Source organism: Watersipora subatra, chromosome 3, assembly GCF_963576615.1.
Source record: "Watersipora subatra chromosome 3, tzWatSuba1.1, whole genome shotgun sequence".
NCBI classification, from domain to species: Eukaryota; Metazoa; Bryozoa; class Gymnolaemata; order Cheilostomatida; family Watersiporidae; genus Watersipora; species Watersipora subatra.
In genome coordinates, this window is record NC_088710.1 from 67,341,168 (window position 1) to 67,366,265 (window position 25,098).

General features: G+C 36.6%; 2 protein-coding genes across 3 annotated transcripts; one reads left to right on the top strand and one right to left on the bottom strand.

The window, feature by feature from the left end:
* The first annotated feature begins 426 nt into the window (after window positions 1-426).
* LOC137389809 (caspase-3-like) lies at window positions 427-10,901 on the top strand. Of its 2 annotated transcripts, none has more exons than XM_068075921.1 (5): window positions 427-557; window positions 1,212-1,260; window positions 4,781-4,903; window positions 8,471-8,702; window positions 9,777-10,901. In XM_068075921.1, exons 2-5 carry the CDS (start codon window positions 1,258-1,260, stop codon window positions 10,808-10,810), a joined length of 1,392 nt encoding a protein of 463 aa, XP_067932022.1. In that variant the 5' UTR covers window positions 427-557; window positions 1,212-1,257; the 3' UTR covers window positions 10,811-10,901. The 2 variants fall into 2 exon arrangements, with proteins under 2 accessions (XP_067932022.1, XP_067932023.1); XM_068075922.1 differs by having other exon boundaries at window positions 502-550.
* Window positions 10,902-12,140: 1,239 nt separating this feature from the next.
* Window positions 12,141-18,782, bottom strand: LOC137392228 (protein yippee-like). The gene is made up of 5 exons (XM_068078884.1): window positions 18,667-18,782; window positions 15,616-15,839; window positions 15,123-15,166; window positions 13,692-13,800; window positions 12,141-12,358 (listed from the first exon to the last, which is right to left on the bottom strand). The coding sequence occupies exons 2-5, from the start codon at window positions 15,787-15,789 to the stop codon at window positions 12,269-12,271; spliced, it is 417 nt and encodes a 138-aa protein (XP_067934985.1). The 5' UTR covers window positions 15,790-15,839; window positions 18,667-18,782; the 3' UTR covers window positions 12,141-12,268.
* Window positions 18,783-25,098: the final 6,316 nt, after the last annotated feature.

Below are 25,098 nucleotides of genomic sequence, written 5' to 3' on the forward strand. Positions count from 1 at the left end.
TTTTACCATATAAATACCCTAATCCATTCCAAGCTCCCACAGAACCCAACAACATTTGCATAAATTGTAAATAATAGTTGAAACTTGTAACAAATACATGTTAAAATTATATTACTCCATAATAGATTAAAAAAATCTTACGCAGAAAGAAAAAATAAGGAATAAAATTTACAAACCGTGTGTTTGTTTGCTAACCTTTGGCATTGGCCGTCTAGACGGAGCTAAGAAAAGATAGGTTGGGAGGGTGGCGGTCAGAGAAGATGGGGGTTGTATTGTTATCTTGATTTTGTTTGGTTTAAAATACATATTTTAAAAACTCAAGTAAAAAGATTTAGTCATACAGCAACAAATAAAAACGGTATTCTGTCATACAAAACCACAGAACTTGAATTGCTTTAAACTAGAGTTGTCCTACTCTCTATGTGATATGTGGTTACTCTGATTTATACAGCTCTAGATATACAACTACAATTTTAGATCGAACATTCTTAATCCAATCGAGTCTGATGACAATGATTCTGCTTCATCTAAGTGACCAGTGATAATCTTGGTAATGAGTAAGTTATTGTACATAATGCACCCAATGGTGAAAGTGTGACTGTTCTGCTCATTTTGTCAAAGTGTCGTTTATAAACCCTTACAATAATTTTATGCAAAACAATTTGTTTTGTGATAATTTGATCACAAAAAATGCTGCAAAGTAAGCTACAATTGTAAAGGCTGAGAATTAATAGAAAGTTGGCATTCAAATTTACATCTAGTTTAGCATAGGATTTGGGATATTTACCATTAATTATTTCAACTCTGCAAACCGTAAAAGTTTTGTTCCCTTCTGCAATTGTCATTCATATATGAGATTCTGGCTTTTGTTACAAATACTGTCAGTTTACGTTCGGACTATCAGAACATGGAATTTTTATTCAACTGGTTGTAGTGTTTTGGTAGCTTCATAATTTTATAGTTCAGTCACCATTGTTAAATGATTCCATTAGCTGCTGGGTTTTTCCGTATTTGTTGTGAATATGCGATAAGATGTTAAAGCATTAGGATTGGGAAGAATGAATGGCTCACTATTTTTAATCATAATGTATGCAATAATAGGCTCATGGTTTGTTCTTTCCTATGAGAATACTCTCTACTGCATTCCAAGCTATTTGTAATAAGTATGGGGGCATTAATGTACGCCCTTGAAATTATATCATTATTTGTAGATATTGGAAATATATGAATACATCAAAGGGTAAAGAATCTTGAAATATGGTAAGCACTAAGTTGGATGATAAAATGATGTAACAAGTCAATATTTTCATTGCTAAAATCTCTATTTGAACGCCACCTTTATTTGAGCGTCACCTCTATTTGTGCGCCATTATAGGAAAGGGGTTGAAAAATGGAGCGCGACCCTTTAATTGAAAATTTGAACTTGAACGTCACGTTGATATTCTTTGATCTTCACAAACCCATAAGCGATCAGTAAAACATTGTCCACGAAATAGTACTAATAATGACTTAGTTACATCAATAACAATTAATTCTTTCGTTGTTACTGTTCGTATCGAAGTCCATTTTTTAACTCCCGTGATTTACAGGTTTTTGTTGAATCTTTGAAAGCAACACCATAGAAATAATTAATAACTGTATCAGACTAATTTAAAATGAAATAAAAAGAATTGAAGGCATCGTAGGTTAATTGCAAATGATATATATCAACTGGTAGACACATTACTCATCATCCCAATGCATTTAGAGATCTATGCACTTCAAGTTGGAGGTAAGGTGGCAAAATTAGCCGACATTAGCCTTTTTTTATCCAAAAGGTTTAATGTCGCTCCGCCCGAAGGAGAGTAAAAAATATAGGCGACATACTCGTTGCCAGTAAAAGGGTTAAATTTATCTTCCCAAAATTCGGACGAGCTATTTGTAAAATACACCGCCACTCTCTATTTGAACTTCACCTCTGATTAAGCGCCACTATAGGGGAAGGGTTGAAAAGTAGAGCATCATGACGTTCAAATAAAGGTTTTACGGTACTTTGTTAGTATTTTTTGTCAAGTTGTTCACTTTTGTGGGAAAACTATTTTGCTTTTAGGTTAAGGGAGAGTGGGGCACATTGCAACGCGGGGCACGTTGAAACACTCCTCAAATTTCTTGCTTGTTTACATCATTTTAAATTCTTACCTCGCTAATTAAAGAGCTTTATGGATCATCTTGTGAGATATCTTAATTATATGAAATAAAAAAAAACAGCAATTTAGATAGGCCATGATTTTTGTAAAATTTTTGCTCTTTTATTTTTATATCAAAATTTAGAAAATTGCAAATCTTCTTTGTACATCATCACATGTTAACAAAAGTCAGTAGAGGCAGCCATAGACGTGTTCTCTTCACAATGCACTCAGCAACTTCATGATGTTACATCATCCTGAGTTGGGATGAACATTTTGATTACTCAGTGTCAAGTTGGGCACGTTGAAACACAAAGGGTATGGGGCAAGTTGCAACACGTTTTAATGATAAGAATAGAGAGGCAGGTTGCAACATGTCGCAACTTGCCCTTCTATTCTTATTATTCAAGGAACAGCTTGAGTAGCATTGAAACTGTTGTTTGATACAAACCTTGATGACATAGCTAAAAGTTAATCCTCACGATGAACTAAATTTCTGGAAAATATTGATATCATTCATAAACTGCAAATACTAATCTATATATATATTTTTCAAAGTATGTGTGTGTCTCTCCAGCTATAACTATTATTAGAATAGCTGTAGCTGGACAGCGCTGACGCATCATTAGAAGTCTAGCAGGTATTAACTAGCTTACTGGAGTTTTCTACTGGCAATGTGCCAGGCTAATAGCAAGTGGTGGGCAACTCTCATCACTTCTCATTGTTTATAATCTGATTTTTAATACCATTTTTCCTTGGCAATGTGCCAGGCTAATAGCAAGTGGTAGGCAACTCTCATCACTTATTGTTTATAAGCTAATGTTTAGAACCCGGGTAACGCCGGGGGGGGGGGGCACAGCTAGTACATATATAAAAAGAAAAGTTTCATCTTTATATCAACACTAGCTGTACTACCCAGCATTGCCCAGGTAATAAAAAAGTTTTTGGACAGAAAATTGATTTGAATTTAACATATTACAACATTTGCCATTCTAACTTTTCAAACTACTTATCATGAGAAAAGTGTTTTGTGTGGTTGAAATAAATTAAGAGAGAAAATAAAAACAACTGTAAAGGCTTTCAAACTTTGTCAAACAACTGTAACTTTCAAACTTTATATTATGAGGAAAATGTTTTGTGCAGGGCAAATAAATTTAAAAAAAATAAAACAACCTTAAAAGGGTTTGAATGTAAACGTTAAATAGTTAGCGAGTAATAGCTAAATTAAGTCTGTTTCGCTACGATTACAATACTTGTGATATTTTCCAAAGTATACAACTAGCAGAATTGGCATTTCGCAAACAAATGGAAAACATATTTTTGCATCCTTTGTGATTATCTATATTATATTCCAATATTTTAGGAAAACGTTTTACCCAAAAATGCATTTTTTGTTGCATCTTTTAGGCTCTTATATATTCATTAGTCAGTATTCTGAACCAATAGCTGGTCAGCTTTTTGTAGTTAGTCATAGGCAAAAGACTTATACAGTCAAATCTCGACTTATGGTCACATTAACATGAAAAGTTTTTAACATAGAGCCCAAAAAGTGAGCAAATATGTGACTCAATATGGGGAGTAATTTGTTACATACAACGTCCAAAGTGTCGAGATACTGGAGTTTTTCACGTAAGTGCGTATATATGTAGGTCTTTTTCATATAGTTGGATATTACGGTTGTAATCATATTAAACAGCACTTCATCTTTTACCTTGACTATTTTAAAATCATGCATCCCAGAAAGACTAATTCAAGTTGCAGTAGAGGTGAAAAAGGTAATGCTGTCCTTAGAGTAAAGAAAAAAAATATAAATAATATGAGCAGACATTTTCTTACCAAATGTTTAAAAAATTTCTGAAGCCATCTCATGAGAAAAAAGTAAAAGCAATGCGAATGAAAGAATCCTAAAACAACCGAATAAGGAAAAGCTGGTCGTGATAAGAAAAGATATAAAATATAAAAAACTTTCTCAGAAATAGTTAATGCTACTTCAGAGTTCGACTAGCTTCGTATCTCTCACCACCACTACCTACATGTACACACCGTTCGTTTCCTTTATCTATTGCAAGGTTACTCTTCCATTAGCCTGTTTCTAACATTAAATCCAAGTGAATATAGCAAACCTTTTGTTGTTGACTATTACCTTAATATATCATTTTATTGAATATAGTTTGGTTTTTTACATATGATTTTTTTCACATAGCTATATTTGTATAAAACTTTGATTTGGTGCTACATATTTGTAATTAACCAAAGTAGTTATTATTAAGGAAGAGCTTTAGAGTGAATTTAATGAAATACGGGGCATTCTTATAAGAATATTTACTTTGTTGTGACGGTCAAAGAAAATCAGCCGAATGAACTTACTTTGAGGTTGTTGAGGTTGCATTTGATTATGTGTGTTAGCCACGACATCTACCTCAGTGGAACCGTAATTTTACTGATTTAACATATCTCACATATCTCCTGCCATCTAATCAAATGCTTACTGTTATCTACTGCAACTTTTAGCAGAGACAATTAGAACTGTAGATGCAACCAATTTAATGAATGTGTTGGGCAACATACATTAACAAGCATTTTTATTAATTCTATTACTTATATCTTTGTTCTAGTCTGATACGGTGAATCATCTGTTGCGGTCGGAAGAGTATTCCAGACTGACACAAAATCAGCTCTATATCAGGGAGAGTATGGATGCATCGTTTATGCAGGAAGCTATGGATTATCTTTATGCGGTAAGAGATCACAGGAACGTCCTAAAACAAGCTCATTTTTTTCCTAGTATGTCTAAGCCTGGTTCTTGGTTCGCACTGGACCCTCTTATTAGCAGTGCTGATATATGTGAGATGTAAATGCTTGACTTGGTCAAACTTTAAAATCTATTGTGGCCAACGTGACTGTGACAGCATCAGACAGCCTTTCTGTGAGCAGGGTTACATTTTATTTGCTAAATTAAGATGGTCGTTAAACATTTCAGGTAGTTTAAAATATATTTATAAACATCTACCAATATTTTAGCAATTTGGTTTTTACATTTATATTATAGTCAACCCTCATTCAATTGATTGTTCAAACAGTTTAAATGAAAATGTTATCAAAAGATGAATGCATCCAATAGTTTTATATTCATTTGATTGATCAAATACTTGAAACTGGCTCATAGCTAGGCTATGAGCCAGTTTATCAGTGACACAAATTCAATAATGCTTTCCTTGCGGCTGTTCATAAAACTGCACTCACCATCTATGCAACATAAAGGGTGAGTTTTAGCTAATATTGATTACGTTCATTTACAGTAAAACCTCTAACTTAACGCCATGGCGCTATATTTTGTAACCCTTGCTCTATAGCGGCGATCAAATAGAGGTGGCGTTTAAGTAGAGGATGCCATTGTATCTTTCAAATGTTTCATCAAAATGTTGGGAAGATAAATTTAGTCCTTTTATGGGCGAAGCGAATGTCACATATATTTTGCACTCTATTTTCGGTGGGCGGTATTAATCTATTTGGATGCAATATATCTGCTAACTTACCTTCAACTTGCCGACAATCTCTTTATAAATATGCATTAAGAAGCCAAGAAATATTTCCACCAATTGATATCTATTGCTTGCAATTAACCCGCGATGATATTATAGTCTGTGTCCCGCTTTGCAATTTGTCTGAGCTTTCAATTTTTATTTCATTCTAGATTTGAAGACATAATTTTATTTTATATCTATACTAGCTGAAAGTCCGGCGTTGCCCGGTAATAAAAGTCTTTGCACTGAAAATTTATTTTTATTTAGTATATAACAACAGTTATCATTCTAACGTTCAAACTTCATATCATGAGAAAAGTGTTTTGTGCAGTTTAAATAAATTAAGAGAAAAAATAAAGCAACTGGAAAGGTTTTCAAACTTTTTCAAACAGCTGTAACTTTCAAATTTCAGATCGGAAGGAAAATGTTTTTTTTGCAGGTCAAATAAATGAAGAAACAAAATAAAACAACTATAAAAGTTTAAATGTGAAATAATTAGCAAGGAATAGCTAAATTAACTTCGTTTTGCTATGATTATAATAAAAGAAGATTTGGGAATGATACAATTAATACGAACTGAGAAAACAAAATATGTTGAATTAACAATAACAATTTGTGCATTGAAGTGTGTGTGTGTGTGCGCGTGTGTTACTGGTGCTACAAAAATCATCGTGTGTGGTTACTGGTTACTGTTCCAGCAAAAGCTAACCATCAAAACTTTGAATGCGACAATACTGGTACCGCTCGATACTAGTACCTCTCAACACTGGTACAAATGTAAAAATGAGATATCGGACTGTTTTGTCTGACCGAACGGAGAAAGAATATAGAGGCTATTCCAACTCGAGATCTTACATTTGTCCATGTGAAAAGCTTCGACCGCGATATAGCAATTGAACTTTACAAAAACGAAAAATAGAAGTTCACGAAAATACAAAAATTCATTGCGTTCATAGAGTTTAAGGAGTTCATAGAGTTTCAATTAATACATCATTTCGCGCCTGCAATCGAGAAAGGGGTGTATAGATTATGAAGTAAGAGCAATTAATGGTAAGAGCTTTCATAATCTTGAGGTTAGAGAATTAATTGGATGGCGACCTGCGGAGATTGCAAACTCGCGAAGATTGCGACCTGCGGTCGCAATCTTCGAGAGTTTTAAGTCCAGCAAAATGTGAAATTTTAATTCCAAAATTTTAATAGCTCGACATACCGAAGGACAAACAACAAACATTGAGAAACATATAGGCCTATATACAGTCAAACTCGGATAACTCGCCCTCGGATAGCTCGAACACTTGGTTAACTCCGAACAAATAAAACCATGTCTATTGTCCTTACGTGTCTTTTTCATCATCATTGTAACGCTGTCACTTTGAGCACTGGTATCTCAAAACCTACCGTAAAAATTTGTTTAATTTTTTAACCTTAGCTCGAAGGAATGCATATCATCCTCTGATAAACATGACGAGCCTGTCGGTCACATGTGATAGTTGAAAAATGCTGCAAAAATTGTTCGCGCTGTTTGGCAAGATGTACGGGTCACATGAGCAGATTACGACTAGCAAAACTAACATAGCAAGCATCTATATTTGATACGGGCTTGTCCACTTTTTACGATACTATAAAGTATTCTGTTGGTAGTCAGGCTACACATTAATCAGTTGTTTCTGCTAATGGCTGTAGCTATTCGTCTCTCGATTTAGAGGGACACGGCATTTGTTTTTTTAGCAAAAAGAAGGAAGGAGGTGCAAATAGTGTTAGCGATTTGGGCATTCATAGTATTGCTACTCACTTGAGTTGCGTTCAGATTAACTACGCGTAGGGGGGGCTACCCATTGAGGTACACATGAGGTATTTAGATTCTAATCGTGTACTCTCATGGTTGTAGAAGAATTACAGTAGCTTTTGTTATAGTTAGGTTACACGAGGGTACGTGATAACTGAGCAGGGTTGCGTCTGTTGCCAGTGGATAAGCGCATGCGCGTCTATACATCGGTGAAAGCCGTAGCTCAAGATCTTTATAAATAGTGTAACCCTTTTGGCTGCTATAATCAACTGTTACTTTATAACAAACACATTTGGTATTTGCTCAAAATTTTATTGAATTCATTTGCAGATCATCGGTAGAATAATTACAGTGTCATTCGCATAATATTAAAAGTAACATATAGAGGATAACTCCGAGGTATGGTTATGTGTTGGACTAAAGCAATTGTTTTTCACTTGCCATTTTCCATTATGGATATTTTTCTGTATTTTGTCACGCGCACGCCTCTATGTTTAAGTAGGAAAATCCAAAAGTACCATAAGCGATCACAAGATAGGGAACTAATAATTTATAGATCTTATTATAGCCAACTTGGTTTGTCATTTGGCACGTGTGTATTTGTTGGCTTCTCACTGAGATCAACTATTATATCAACAAGTATTTAACTTTGGAAAGCAATCAATTAGTTATATCCTGTTACGCCTATATGTACGCATTAAATTTTAATCATATGCGCTCCATTTAATTTTTAAACTTATTTGTCGTTGTTTGCTTTTCATTTACGTTAGATTTGATCAATGCTAACAAAACCACATATTTGGATGGATCAATATGAACCATGGCTTATAATGCTGTCGTACCTGACAAATCAATGTGTATGTGAACGTTCAGATAGCACATGTTGAAGGCTGTCAGCTTGGTCTTCCATTGAGCATTAGCATAGTGGTGAGTTACGTTTAAAAATCTTTTAAGTCTCGAGCTGCTCTTCTCATCGTCCATTCTTGTCCTTTTAGGCGCAGCTTATAGATTTTGCGACTTATCAAAATTTTGGAGAAGTTCCACTCACAGCTGCTAAAGCTGCTCTGGTTTTTCGTCTGTTAATAACTGGAACCTCCCATCGATACAATGCCTTTTGCGATTTCTGCAAAGATATGCACCCTGAGATGTATGAACTTCTGTATGTAGCAGATTATATGGCAGTCTCCTCTCTTGAATCTTGCACGACCACTGATAGCGCTCAAGTTGGTAAGACCATCTATTATTTCATTTGAACAAAGTCGGTTAGATTTACTTTTCAATGTTACAAAGGCTTAAAGTGAAGGAATGGAGGATATTAATTGACCTACCACGGTTTGAAAAACGCGAATATTAAAAAATTCTGTCCCATTTAAATCTTGAGGAGGTCAGCTGCAAAATTGGTCATGTGTTGGCTAGTAAGTTTTTCAATTGGAGATGTAAGCTAAACAAGAATTGATGTAACAAAATAAAACTATAATTTAGCGACTAAATTTGTTATATACATTTCCTTGTTGTTACCTCGCAATAATTTTCTACCTGTTATATTAGAAGATCTAAATTATCTTTAAACTGCATTAATAAGTTTTTTTAAATGTTTTGTAGTTTTTCTTGCTGCACATGAGTCCAAGAAAATGTTTTGCTCTATTCCAAAATTCAAATCTCCAACACGCAGCATTCATGTACACGCGTTATGATAAGTAGTCGGCTTTATATAGAGTGCTTCTCCATACCTTCTCTGCCATATTTTGAGAAAAACTTTATAGATCATACTTGGAGCTCGTTCAGGTAAACTTCATATATGGTTTTGTTATTACAGGCTGATCTTTGGAAATATGCAGTGGAAATATATTTAAATGAAAGCATAAGTTTTGAAGATGTAATAGTATGTTCGCCATAGTAGTACACATTTACTAACCTTGACCTTTGGAAGAGGGCGACTAAGACCAATTTAAGCAAAAAGGATTTCTGGATAGGCTGTCAAACCTTCACCAAGTCATGATGGTAATATGTTGCCAATGGTACAAGGAGAGGATGTAGCCCTGAGTTCTGTTGATCACTTAGAGCTCTCACAAAATGTTTCTACTTTAAGTTTGTCAAGATAATGATCTTTACCAACCGTGTTACATTTTGGGTACAACGCGCAAGATTCTATATATACTTCTCTAGATGTTCAACCTGATAGCACCTGCTCAGACCTGTCATCACAAAATGTTTCTACTTTAAATTTGTCAAGATAATGATCTTTACCAACCGTGTTACATTTTGGGTACAACGCGCAAGATTCTATTTATACTTCTCTAGATGTTCAACCTGATAGCACCTGCTCAGACCTGTTACCAACTGTCACCAGATGTCGCTCGCCTCCCGCAACTCTGCTTAATTTGGACACTCAAGCCCCTGTTATAGACATCAATGTTATTCCTGTCACATCGAAGCGCATCAGAGACAAGCTCACACGGACAAAGACAGTCTACGCTACCAGTTACCCTGTGAGAGGAATAGCAATGTTATTTTTCCACATCAATTTTACTGACCGAAATTTTCCAACAAGAACTGGCGCTGAGCATGATCTCACCAACCTTAGCAGATTGTTTCATCAGCTTAACTACAACGTGATGATCTTTAAAGACATGACAAGGGCAGAGGTGCTGACCGAATTGAACACTCAAAGAAAAAGTGAGGAGCACAGCAACTATGGTAGTTTTATCTTGGGCTTTTCTACACATGGAGCTAAGGAGAGTAAGGCCATCGCTTGCTCAGATGGACAAAGTCTTTTCTTAACTGATATTTATAACCACTTTGATAGTACCCATTGTCCATACCTCGCCGGAAAACCTAAATTCATATTTTTTGATGCGAGTTTCGGGTGCGCGCAAGACCGTGCAGTGCCTCTTAATAGGATTCTGGAACCACCCAAAACATTTGAGCCTGTGAAGAAACAATTAGCTGATATCAGTTTCTCTCTGAGTAACATTCGTCTGGACACCTTAACTCTGTACCAAGCGCCTGTTAGTAAGCTCGTAACAGTAAATGTTTCATCGAATCAAACTGGCCCTGTCAACTACAAGGTTGCAAACAGATCAGACTTTATTATCGCTATGTCGACTGTCGACGGCTACGTATCTTGGAGGAGAAATTCGCATGGCTGTTGGTTCTCAAGGCTCATGGTAGAGGTTTTTCAAAAACACGCTGCCGACCACCACCTCCTTGAGTTGCTTAAAATAATCCGATGCAAGTTGTCTTACTTGGAAACAAAAACTGGCTACAAACAAGTTAACACTACCATAGATACGTCCCTTAAACAATTCTATTTCTTCCCTGGGCTTCAACTTTAGCTGTGTACAGCCATGTGATACCATAGTTTTGTTTTTTGCATTGTAGATTTTTATGACACGATTTGTTATTGCGCAATGTTATAGGTATAATATATCATTGAGCTCCTTCTTTGACAGACGCTGTACGCTGTCTGATGTCTTACCACTTGTTCTGATCAATAGTTTATGGGCGTTTTATGTTTAGTAATCAGGCCATAGCATAAGCTCTCAGACTTTCAAGTTTATGCGCTCAATGCAAGTTCATTTTCACAATAGATTATAATGCCAAGCTTGTGACATTACTACTCCCACGCAAGCGTCATAAGTGAAATCTATGTGGGAAAGTCTTTTAGCATCTATTATAGTTTTTGATCCGCTAGTACTCATGAATATTTGATGGTGTTTTAACCATAGTCTAATCTCTGCGGTTCTGTTGCCATAAACTAATCTGGTTATGACCTTACAAAGTACGATTTCTTTTATGGACAGACCTTTGGATTTTAAATCTCGCTAGCTAGGTTGTGATCATTCATTTTGGCCACTCGGCAAATATGTATCCAGGTAGGAATTAAGCCCAAACCCTACAGAGCTCATATTGCATCATTATCTCTCGGGTGAGCTCAGCTAAAAGTACTATTGTTTGTGGTAAGTTTTGGTCTGCAAGAATAGTTTATTGCTACATATTGAACTACATAGATTTGAAGATCTTACGCATTAATGTATAGTTTGAAGAAAAACAATGCACACAATATATAGAAAGCGGCTCCTCGAGCTGAAAGTGGTCCACTAAAAAGAGCGTCTATATAAAAACTAAAATGAAGGCTGCACTTGAAGTGGTCTAAAATATGACTGAGATAAAACAATGGAGAGACTAAATTAATATCTGCGCTGAAAGGCAGACTGCACAAACATAATAGCACAAAATTGATTAGACAAATACACAATCATAATATGTACAGTACAGTGTATGCATTAGCGCAGTGACAATCCATTTCTACATTAAACAAACCCCTTCAACTGGTTGACACTGTTTGAGACATTGATATTGCGTTAACGAACCCTGCCATGTAATTGTATTAGGTTGTCCTGTCATATGTAGTCGACTGAACGTCTAGTAACAGTGATTTTTACAACTACGCAGTTGCATAGCTGAAGGGTAATGCTCCATTTCAACTACGTAACTTCTCTAAAACCTATTGGTATCGCTAATTTTGCATGATACATGAATATCAGCTCTCAGTAATATGGGACGATCAGCAGAACTGTCATTTAGTAGAGCAAGGATATCATCAAGCGTGCTGTAGAAATAGGATGACTCGTGCTGTAGAAATAGGATGACTCGGGCTATATGCTGGGCTGAAAGAGCCACTGGTGATTTCATGAGGATGACTCGGCCAACAAGGTTGTTTGGTCACAAAAAAGAAAAATTTGTGTAAGCGTCATGAGAGATTGTTTATAGCCAATTAGCCTCCGATGTGGTTAACTCCAGCCATTATCCTTGATCATGTGCGCTACTTCTATTATGTACTTGCCTTCTTTGTACTTTTGACTGTTTTCAAATGCATGCTCCTGAAACAGAATACAATAAAGATTGTATGCACTATTACATTGGAATGCGATGAACAAGCATCTCTTCAAGAAAGATTTGACTAGTCAGCTTGCACAAGTTGACTAGTATCGTTAGAGTCTTCAAAGGCAGCATCACTTAACGACCTTGACTGAAGATAAAATCCAATCGTTATTACTTTTCGCCTACTCCTCATGGACAATATAACCCAGCCAACTATCCTAATAGCTAACAACACGCTAGTAACTCAGATGTTGCATAACTTATGTTTCTTGTTATGACGTTATGGTTATGAAGCATACACGCGTGCCTGGAGCTCATAGCCTTCCAAGCGCTTTATCTCCATAGATAAAGCACTTGTTTTTCAGAAAAGCAAGTGGAGAGGGTGAGAGGATTATGGATGTGAACTAGTAATCACCACGGCAGCTGCCTGCCACTGCGAGCTTTAAATTGGCTCATTGCCATTTTTACAGAAACCATCCAACCAGCAGCTATGAGAGAGATTTGCACCAATACTCAGTGCAGATCCAGTACTAATCAAAAATTCTCTCAAAGGAGACCTTGGCAAAAAGAGTGCAGATTTATCTGGTGCAAAGAGCCAGAAGCTTAAAATGATTCACAGTACTAATATAATAATAAAAGCGATAGTGAAGGGTGGAGACTACTTCTTCCTGGATATCAAAACCTGTTGCAGTAGAGTCACTAGAATAGAATATAGGATGACCACTACTGGTTATAATTATAATACTGTATACAATCATGTTATATTCTTGTTGAGCTGTACACAATAGAGCGAGGGAAAACACAGCGCATGCACCAATGTACACACACCCGTATACAGCATGATCACTTCTATCAACCAACCCATGTAATTACTTATTGTCCACAACTGTATATCCAATACGTATCTGCCATCCATACATTGCTACTGTAACCTTTAACAAGCGTGTTTAGCAAAAGTTATGTAAAGGTCGAATGGAAAAAACATCTTATATCACAACGATTAACTGAAGAAATGAAACAACAGATTAAATTTCAACTAAAGTGACACAAAAGGCTCCTTGTTTGAAAACATAGGACAGCGCTTGAGATAACATCCGTGTTTGTAAGAAATGATAATTCATTGTTATTATGTTGAAAGGTGCACCTGTTATTACACACAGCATTGATAACATTTCTCTTGTAAAACCATTTCACAGTAGCTAGCTGGACACTGCATAACCGCATCTGCCTGAATTCACACAAAGGACATTTTGAAATCAGTTACGTGTTGAATACGGCCTGAATCAATTGAAGACGCCTTACAATGGATAAGCATGCAATTTATGTACTTACATATTTCCAACCAAGAGGAGTTTTGCACGAGTCACAGAATATGTCTGCTACTGCATGCAGTCCAGTTATTAGTACCCGTTCTTCTGAACTTCCTGTTCCGATGTTAACACTGCAAATAAAGAAAAGAACGCCATCAAGTTCTGCCTACATACTGCAACAATAACCAGGTTGTAGAAAGACAAACTAATCAGATATATAGCCCGGCGCACTGCGCTAGTATGAGAGCGGTATAATGCTGGACCTCATCACAGACTAAGATGGCGCGTATAACCATAATCTGGTAGTAAATGTTGTGGCCCATTCCCATTTAAAATCACAAGCTTTCTGACTCAGCAGTGACAAGGGTGCTTTTGGCATTCCTACGAGCAGGAAATGCGTGATTGAGTCATACAAGAGGCAGTCAGATTTCAATCGCAGACTCCTCACAGGAAAGTCGCTGCAGCTATTGCCTTGATTGAGGTGATTATGATAACCCAGAGTATAGGATAACCCTGTCGAGTATTGTCTATTGCCGATGAACGAACGCACATGAGACGATGCATCATCGTAACAAACATTTTAATGTTTTAGGCTATGATAACTTATTGCTTGCCTGCCAACAAACGCGTTCAGTATATTCTAAAAACAATTTAGTGAATTCATTCAAGGATCATCGATAAAGTAATCACCTCGATATCATATCGTCAAAAGCGACATGTAGAGATAACTCCTAGTTTATGAATATGAGTAGGGCCTACTGGATTTCACAATGGATATTTTTAATGCCTGGTCACAGGGGTCCTCTAAGGTACAAAAAGGCAATCCAAATAGCGCCCTAAGCCCTCCTAGAAATTGTTTAGGCTTAAAATCTAGTAGGTAGTAGTTAGACAAGACTCTCAATCGTGATGTGAGGGTAATTATGCATACAACCCTGACATTTCCACCTAACCATTTTTGGCACGAATCATGACTTTATAACATATGCCAAAACATTAGTGAGTGCCAGCTTATACTATTGAAATTGCATTTAGTAGTTGATCCGCTGCCAAAACGACCCTGCAAAGGCAGCACATTGTGCTTATATAGCCCAACCTTACACATTTAAATCATCAAGAGATCTTATAATGTGCTGGATAAACATGAAAGATGTAAACAGGTAAGCTGCAGACCAGAGCCTAAATCTAACAGATCTCTTATTAGCTGTATAATATATAACAAGCCCTAGTAGAGGCTTTTAAGCAGGCACATTTACCTGCTATCAGGCTTGCGCGTAATAAGTTTAACATAAAATAAGGAAGTCTAGCCAAGGCTGTTCAGTAAATAGTGGTTGGTGATAAGTACTTTCATGCAAATTCACCCTATTCCTGTGTGGTAGAGTTATCAGATGATAAACATATCGTTAGTCAGGCAATACAAAGACAAGAGAGTATTCGGTCAGCACTACCTACTTACACAGAGTTGAAGAGATAGGCTCTGCCTTGGCTCCCTTGAAATGACTACAACGCAAAGCATAATCCATATACGGCCAAGCGGTGACAATGTGAATTTATTAATAGGATAAGCTAGGCTTTTACAACAGGATTAAAGTTTTCCTCCGAGAAAATAGGCTCTCCCATCAAAGTCATTCTTTCATCAAGCTAACTCCATCACTACGACGACCAATACGTAATAAAAGCTTGTCTTTTTTCTGGATTACATCTGCAGAGCGAAAATCTCTAGCCTATGAAATGTCAGTGAGTAATCCGTACGAGCACTACCTCTCATATGATATGATCTATATCAGTGCAATGCTGCCGTGACTAACTACAATTTCAGCTACAGCATTTAGACAGCAGGAAATTAGGGCAGTCCATAGACAGAATTAAGAATTCATAGAATTGAGTTGTTTAGGACCCAGTTAGAGAAAAAAAAGTTTGTTACAAAACTAAGAATACTGTATCGGTACCTTGGAGATGAGTTCATCGTGGCTGGCTAGCTGGGCCCGACAATGTATACAACTGTATGTCCTGAGGCTATTATCTGGTAGATAGTCTTGGAAAGTTTTAACCAGTTTTCCTGGTGATTTGAGTTTGGTCTGGTGTACTCCTTGAATGGTAATGGGCAACTGCAGCTTGGCCATCTCATTCAGCAGCTAATACAGCTAACTTCCTGCCAATAGTTCAGCCGAGCCTGTTCGATAGAATTGGCAAGTCGTCTAGATAAGTATTAGTTTAAATGAAAAGCACAGGCTGTCTGTCTAATAATACTTAATTATATTACTCTGTGCTGCTGCAAGAAATGCAAATAGAATACTTAAAATAGAACAGATTTCGCTGCCGAGTCCGCTGCCGAGTCCGAAGCTAACAAGCCGAGTCTTACGCTGAAGTGGTTCCAAATGGATAAGAAAAGTCTGCGTTACGTGATTAGTGGTTGCCAGTGAGAACAATACTCGATCAATAGATGTGGACAAGACGGCTGTTCACATACTAAGAGAGTGATCTAATATAATTAATATCATGCTTTGTAGCTCTATTGCTGTGACTGCTATTGCTGTGACTGTAGGCCTGTACACCGCTAAGGCATGGCAGTGACTGTCTCACAGCGACTTATCAGCTCGACATTGCCTCACCATTCACTCGCACCATTCGTTTGTCCAGCAGCCACGTGGACAGCGAGGGACATTAAAAAACAGATTTGCCCAATTCGCCGAATCAACTTAAGAGTCTGTACAAAAACGTGCAGCAATGATCAGCATTTGAGCCCACGGGAGTAGACTCAATAATATACCTTTCATCTGTCTGATTGCAATATTGATTGTCGCCTTATACTGTATTCAAATGGAGCTAGGCAATATGAGAGATAAAAATTCAGTGCAAACTATCAGCGTCATTCTAAATTCTCATTCAAGCTTGTATTACTAGAAGTCATTTTGTGAGGGAACTATGGAGACCTTTTATCACCCAAGGCACTTAAAAATTTATTGTGGGCATCGCCGTTCTTGTAGTCATAGAAATAATTACTTTCTTTGTGTCTAGTCACAACTGGCTGGTAAGGGAACGGTCTGGCAATGGCAACCAGTCAGTTCACCACAAACATAGCCAGTTTCCTCTAGACTGAAGTCATTTCAAATCTATAAACCTTGGCCAGTTGCCAGATTGCTATCTGTAACGCTAGTCATGTTATTGATGAGGAATTTCCTACATATGGCCTGTTCTAGGGTCTGGAGTGGGCGCATGTGATCTATGAAGGTTCCACAGTTGAGAAACCACAGCAGTCAGGACATCCAAGAGAGTCAGGACATCCTAGTCTAATTCTAGCAGTAATCAAATCTCTCTGATTTGTTTAGTTCTTAGAGTATCTTTCCACGAACATCACAACGTTGCAACAGTCTTCTACACCTCCTGGATGAATCAAACCTCGGCACAAAGGATTGCTACAGACAAGGCAGATGCTGTTTAGTAATATCTATCAGAGGAGAGTTGCACTTCTAACAAAATACATGATGACAAATATCTGTTGGGACAATACTGGCATAGCGCCAATATTGGATGTTCCTCGTAAACAGCTGATGGGCTTATCAACCACAACACTGGAGTCTCTAGGATACGTGGAGAGGGCAACCTCAACACCCTCAGCAAGCCCAATAATAGAGCCCGGATCAAGAGTTCGTTTTGGCATGGTTTATTGATATTATAGCCATCACGGTCTGTACCGAACAGCCAAAGCGTTCTTTGTTTAAAAAATTGTGGTAAATGAAGCGTGATCAACAACAGAATCAAGCACTACATAGTCATCTGCCTTACAATAGCTAATGCTTACGTGAGCTGTTCCTCAGAAAGCTGTGACGCACGCATGCTGCCTTTGCTAACAAAGGGGTGGGGAGGCTATGATGAACTATGAGGCTATGTGAGAACAACGAAAAACCATTCCTTCCTTTTTTATACTCAAGCCTCTCGTGTTTAAATACAGCTTAGCATACGATTCTTTAGGTTTGTAAACATAGCATTTCCATACAGTGCGTAGAGAGCCTCCTATACACATCTTATGTACTATCAATGCATACAGAATAAAGTGACAAGATGATCGCTTATGAGCGATATAATCCATTACCAAAAGTAATCAATCAGCACTGGAAAAAGCTTCTCTTTTCCACGACGTAGTACAGCATGGCTACTATCAGAACATCCTATTTTGACTACCCTCTATAAGTGAAATCCTTTCCCAACAAACAGAAGAGTATCAAGCTACAGCAACACATTGTAAGGCATCCATCATTACAGCTAGCGTTTTAAATGGACGCTATACAAATATGACTACTCAGTGTGAATGAACCCTTGTTCACGTTCGTGTCTGACCAGTCATTCACAACTCAATATGACTGTCTGCGGAGCTCTGCACATGGCTAGCAATGCCTACGCCTCTGTTGCTCGAGTAAAATATGAAAGCGTAGCGTTTCACTTTCCTAAGTGTAAATTTTACATTTATTTGTCATTTATTTTAATTGTTTTCTTACATAAAACACAGTATATCTACATAAATTTATTTTATTTCACTCATACAACATACATTTGGTGCTTTTTGTGCCAACGCCTCCACAGAGTGTATGAATGCTCGCTGCCATTTTCCAGTTTGTCTTATGTGTTGGTTATGTGGAGGACAAATTAAACTGTTATTTTGTGCCACCAGCAGTTTGAATTGTCTGTAATTATATTTTGAACTGTAGAACATATCCATTTATGCAAATATATTCAAAATACACTCCTAACCATCCAACTAACCCCTTAACAACACAAACGGAAAGATGTTAAAAGTACAGGAACAATCACCACAAATATTGCACAGCCAATACAAATAAGCGAAAATGCTTATGTTTTGAGTTTGCTCCACAGTCGAACATACATTATTGCTTAACTTAAATGGTAAGTCAGTGCTACATAATGCAACTGGAAACTATTAAAACTCGTATGCCTGACTAGTCGGTTAGAAATAAGCTTCAAAGATTAAATAAAATACTTACAAGTCACGAACGTTAACAAAAAACTTGAAGTAATGAGAATGTGTCAAGACTCGCTTCGCTTTCTTGTCTTCTTTATGCTTTGCTAATAAAAAGTCCGTGTTTTCTCAGCTCTTTCGTAAAATTAATAGCTTATCGCAAAATCGTCAATAGCAAAGACACGTGATCAAAACAATTTGAGCAATTGGTGGAAACTTTGCAAACACGCTGTCTATTGGTCGCTTAGTCGAGATCGGATAGTCGCCCTTGAAAAATAATAACTTAGGTCGCGTCTGTTTATCAACAAAGAATCCACACGTGGCACGAAAGAAATCATAGTTTAGTTAGTAGCTAGTAACGTAGAAGTCGTGTTTACTGCCGAGAGCTAATGCTAATTGAGAATTAATTCTATAAGTAGTGGATCAATTACATGTATAGTGAAATACGAATTGACGTTTTAAAATACAAACGCCTACATGCAGATGCCCGCGTTTTTATACTTCGAATAATTGGTAACGCCATATTTTTCCATCATGCATCTATTTGGTGGTCCACACATTTATTTTTGTTTAGAAAATAGCATTGACATCTACTATTTGAATACCAAAATATTTTCTAAAAAAAATTTGATGTTACGAAACGTTTTATTCAGAATTTAACACAGCAACTGTTACTACTCATAACTACCTCAGATTTTGTTAGGTCGTCAAACCTGAACCAAAATTATTTTTGAACTAACAAGTACGTAGGTCAAACTATTTTAGTTGATGCTCAGCATTTGTTACCCACTTTTTAGATACACTTACTTTTGACTCGGTTTGCTAGCAATATGCTCACGGTTAGCACTGTACTTTGACTGCAATAATGGAAGCTCTGCTTCACTAGTAGGCCTGCATAGAATCATATTTAATTTATTTCCTAAAGCTTAGTGCAATGGTAATAGTGTTTTATGAGAGGTTTTATCAAAGCTTCATTTGACATGAACTTTGTTTATTTTCTAATTTCAACTATCCAATTGTTCCTAAATACTTTTGGGTTTATATCAACTACGGTATTCCATAAAAAAGACAGTTTATTAAATTTGAACACATGTAAATAAAGATGAGGTGAATATGGCCAAAACACTCATGCTGTTTGATGGCGGTTTTGGCAAGGACCAGACCAGAGGATAAACTAGATGAATAATTTGTTTTAAACAAATTGTTTTTAAGAAATTATTTAATTAGCGTATTTAAATATCTGAATTTGGTGCTATTTTTCAATGCCACCAGCCTCTCGTCTTCATATACAAAAGAGAGACTGACTAGGGTTAAGTCAGTCAAAGAGAGTCTTGGTGTATGAGCAAACACTTGACTGCTAGTTCTACTAACTAGTCTCTGTACTCCATAGGTATCAACAATGGTACTCTCAGGCTGTGCAGTGAGTACTGTATTGTCACTCTTGTGTGGTAAGTGGAATATGCTTGTCTAGCTACTCTCTCATAACAACTATGCCTAGAAAAATTTAAGGTGGAGCTGAGGCTCTATCTTCACTCTGTCGGGTGATCGTTGTTATCTTGCTTTGTGCTGCTGACTCGAGCTCGCGTACTGCTGGCTTTGCCATTTCGCAATGGGCCCCGTCATCAATCTTCGGGTTATCTCTTTTTTACACACCTGACTATATGTTTTCTGCTCTTTATTATTATATCTTTAATCTGTGTATATTTTTTGTTTGCTTGTTGATGAAATAAACACGCACGCACACACTTACAGCAGTTGAAAAGCATGCGGGCTAGTGAAGGCCTGTGAACAGAATTGACCTGTTAATGCCATGTTCAGAAATAAGGAATTGTCATACCATAGCTCACATGCTGTATAAAGGATCGCGCTTGCCATTTCTAGCCGAGTCTTTTGATTCAGTCTGATTTTACTATATACATGTATCTATGTTATAGAACAAAGAGTTCCAAACAGTAATAAAATAGAGTATATTCTTAAATATAAACCAACTTCACCTAATAATGCCACATTAAATCATTGCATTTGTTGTTTGCTTAGGCTAATAGAGCTCAGAGTTGGGTGTTATTTAGGCTCAGCACCATAACTTCAACGTACTACTTTATGGTCTATGATATCTTTCTTGTGGTTTTAAAAAAGATCTAAGCAGGCAATATTTGCACCCGTTTCATATCTTATCTTCACAATTAATGACTAAATATAGAAGAGCAGATCGCTAGCCATAACTATTAAGTGTTCCACTGTATTACTAAATGATGCCCTGTCCGGCATACACTAAGGGTAAGGTCAGAGAAGAAAGGGTAAACACCAGTGATGAGTAGTGAGTACACAGTTATACAGTAAAGTCCTTTTTGTTAATGGATAGTACTTGTAAAGAGAAGTCAGGCAAGCATTGAGGCATAAACAGATATTTAATTCAAATTTATGGCTTGTTTACTTTTCTCATTCAAGTACGATTTTTCCTTTGGTCTGATAATAAAGCACCATAAAAGCCAGTTTGAATTGTTTCCAATTTTCCTGGTAGCTGCCGCATATCTTATCTAAGAAATTATGTGGCTCACAGCGTTAGCCTATTGGCAGCAGGGAGTTACTTGCAACTCCTTGCTTCCAATCTTCATCTATTAACTGCCTTCTGTGCCATTTCTGCTCTCATTGCTGGTCTTCGATAGCTACACGCATTTAGTTATCTCTTAATCAAGAATAAAGAAAAGGTGATATGTATTCCCTAGGACAAATAAGTGTCCCCGACTCACGCTTGTAGTGCTTACTGAACAGCTGTTCATCTTATCGAGGTGCTGCAGCTATCCGAGTTGTTATGTTCTTAGGATATAATAGATATATTAGATTAAACAAAGTTGATTAGTTAAACCAGACACTTGAGTTCAAGAGGGAGAATAAAAATAAGGGTATTTACTACTTATACTCAAAATATAAGTGGTCCTCTATTCAAGAGACACAATTTATCTCAATTGTTGGAGAGAGCAAACAATGATTACAGGAAAAATCGGCTATCAGTGAGCTCTGCTTTTTATTCTCATGTGTTTTCTTTGTTGTTGAGATAATGGAGCCAGCTAGTTAGTAAGACGGTAAAGGAGACACACTACTCGTTGCCAAAGTCTTTGGTGGTGAGGCTTTTTGTGAGCCCTGAGGTTGTTGAGGTTCATCATGTCAAATCGTAACTAGAATAAAAGGTTGGAGGAGCCAAAAAACAGACTCCTTACAGTATTTGAAAAACATGCAGCCTCAAGTATATCTAGTGTGGTGCTTAAATGACATTCTGTTCAACATTAAATTTAAAACATTGGTATGTCGACTGCATGTAAGCGGGTGCTTTAACCAGTTTTCTTTGCAAAGGTTTAGCGGGTGGGTGTAGTGATCACCTACATACAGTATTGTATAACAGTAATACAGGAACTTCTGCGCTTGCTGTATCGGGCAAATTGCAAAGCTAACTTTGATTGATTCCTCCATCATGAGAAGGAAGACATGGCCTGCATGCATTGCTATCTGCACAAATGCGACAGCATCGGCTGATATTTTTATACATGTATATAACCAATTAGTCAGTGAATTCACTTGACTCAGCCATATGATGAGCAGTCTGTATTCTAACACGCCCTTAGATAACACTATACAGTGTCTGTGTATTTGGTCAAATGGCGTGAAAGAACAATTATGGTGTGATGGCATGTTACGGTACAACATTATGTTATGTATGAATCAAAGATTTCATTGCAAAGATTTCCTATTTCTAATGCTAACAAAAAGCCTAAATGATTCAAAGAGATCAATGAGCCATGCGCAAGGGCAAAACGCAACCTTTTCTTTGTGTTCATGGTGTGGAAAGGTTTCATTTGATTGAAGCTATGATGTTATCATGAGCGTAGTCATAGAGTTGCGCACAAATATTGCCTCAAAACTCCTTGGGATTTTATTGATGCTTGTAGCATCTTATGGAAGCAATTTAAAATTGTTAGTTTCGTGTTAGCGTCAAGTTACACTGATTTAATGCGGTATGTCTCCTACATGGCGAGATATCCTGTGGGGACATTTAAATTTAGGTGAGACATCAGTAGACTATAGGAGTGAGTGCCATGGGTACAGCTGTGCAGTTTACCAAACGATGATAGGTAGTTATGCAATGCATAGATATGATAACTTTGATAAGTTTTTAGGTATTGATTTACTATTCATAAATCAATGCTAGGATTGCAGTCAGGCTCTTGAAAAACCTTTGAGTTTGCTAAAACTGATCTCTTGACTTTTATCAAGAGGGGTAGAAGGACAGGCTACAGTCATACCTTGAATAGAAAATGGCTGTTCATCAGATTTTTTGTAGTAGCTTCGAGTTTCTTTATCAGATAAATTGTGCTTGAAACATCAGTGATGTAATTGACTCTTGTGCACAGACCTGTACAACAATAAATTAATCCAGTATCCAGCAATCGCTTGTTGGAATGTTGGACAGCAACAATTATCTGTATCCCAAGGTGCATAGCAATCTAACGACAGCACCGGTAGCTATAATAGTTATCGAGACTAGGTTACTTTTATCATAAGCCTCAGGGACACTGAAAACAGTATAGCCAAAAAGACAGCAAGGCTGTGTTGTCAGTTTTTTCAACATCAACACAATTTTGATTACCTTTAAAATGATTTTTTAACGAGTGATAATTTTCCTTCATTAGTTTCAAAATGTCTGAATGAAATGCTCTGAGGCCAACGATTGACCCTTTCACTCCTGAGCAATATATATAGATTACATTAACCATAATACTCTAGCTCTATTGCATTATACTGTGTTAGTTTTATTGTTTATCACAAGTGCAATAGTTCCCAAGGGCATTCCTTCTGGCGTTAACTTGCTTATTCAGTTGAAATGTATCTACAAACACTTGTATAATCACCCTTGAGGCAAGATAGCCAATCTTATATATTCAAACAAACAATTTTCTGTGATTATTTGTGTTAAAAACGTGTGCAAGATGTTCATATACTTTGGATGTCTACAAACATTTTGCTAAAAACCTTAAGAGCCATACAATTAGCTGCTCATGTTTGTACTAGTGCTGTTAGAAGCATCCTTTTTCTGATTTTTTTTCCTATAACTTTGAATGTTTTGTCTCTCCGCTAATAATTAAATTTATTGCAAGAGAGGATAACTCTATCGTGATAACAATCTATTTTTAGCTATGTAGTAAAATTTGTAAGTCTTGGTAATATGCAATACATGCAAGCGTATTACTGCTACTATAAATCTTGTTAAAGCACAAATCTAACTATTGCTTCTACAAAATTACTAGAAGCACTGGGGTCACAGGGTTCGTTTCTGGAAAATGCTTTGAGGAGAATTCAGAGAAACATGAAAGTTAGAGTAGAGACTGTTGCAAGCGAACAGTACTACCAGAAATCTTGTTCTTAAGGTCAATCATTACAAATAAAAGGCACAGCTATAACATATACCATAGGAGATACAAAATAGTTATACCTTTTTATTTGCTTCAAGTCAGTTCTTTATCAACTAACCATATTTTTTGTTTTTATTGATTCTTTTATGCCATTCTCATTCATTGTTTTACTACATCAAAATTGTTATTCATTCAAGTACTCTAGTGCCCTTAAAGCTCCAAATCAAGCATTCTATAAACATAAATTATGTTTTCATCCAAAAGGTAGCCACAGTAAAGACTGTTAAGAAAAACAGTTTAAGCTGTTTTTTAACGAACAAGAGTATACGTAATAGCTTAAAAAATGTAATTAATGGTCTATCAAAAATCTTTGTTAAACAATGAATAAAGGCAAATTGATTTCAATTTTTTTACCCGAAGTAGGAAAATGGGCACCTTTGACATTTTCTATTTGGTTGCATCTGAATAGGTCACAGTAATGGACTGCTGCTGCTTTCTGTCAAGGGTAGTGAGTTGGATTGTATCAGTGTTAGCTAGCTTGTGGTCTGTTGGGTATTAAGCTTAATAATTTGGAAGAACAACTCCTGATGGTTGAAGGTTTATTAAATGAGGATGCCTATGATATGTCGAATAATTTTTGTCAAAAGGCCAAGTAAAAATCTAGTAGTAGTGTTATTACAATAAAAAATATAATATTATAATTTGTGATGGGGTAGTAATTTACTAATTTGTAATTTTACTAATTTGTAATTCACTTTTTTTACCTCTCTATATATTTGTGTACCATAACTTTTCTTACAGTCCTAGTATTTTTGTTTCAACTTTAACTTGATCCAGGAAACCATCTTTGTACATTTCTGCTAAAACTGGATTTTGGATCCTGGTAACTAAATGATAACTTTTGTACCTTTTCTGTATCAATTGCTACGATTCCTTTAAAGTCTGAACAGACTTTTGCTAGACTCTGTTTCATACAACTTCAATAAAGAGTACATACTCAGTGCTGCTGTTAGTTCAGTGAACATGATTATGAGTTGAAGTAGACTAATAGC

Bases quoted from the DNA above. Each gene is read 5' to 3' on its own strand.
- LOC137392228 (XM_068078884.1), bottom strand. From the start codon at position 15,789: ATGGCCAAGCTGCAGTTGCCCATTACCATTCAAGGAGTACACCAGACC. The intron at 13,801-15,122 runs GTAAGTAGGTAG...CTTTATTTGCAG, and splicing joins GCCTATCTCTTCAACTCTGT to TGTTAACATCGGAACAGGAA. The intron at 12,359-13,691 runs GTAAGTACATAA...ATTCTGTTTCAG, and splicing joins CTCCTCTTGGTTGGAAATAT to GAGCATGCATTTGAAAACAG.
- LOC137389809 (XM_068075921.1), top strand. The intron at 4,904-8,470 runs GTAAGAGATCAC...TTGTCCTTTTAG, and splicing joins CTATGGATTATCTTTATGCG to GCGCAGCTTATAGATTTTGC. The intron at 8,703-9,776 runs GTAAGACCATCT...ATACTTCTCTAG, and splicing joins CACTGATAGCGCTCAAGTTG to ATGTTCAACCTGATAGCACC.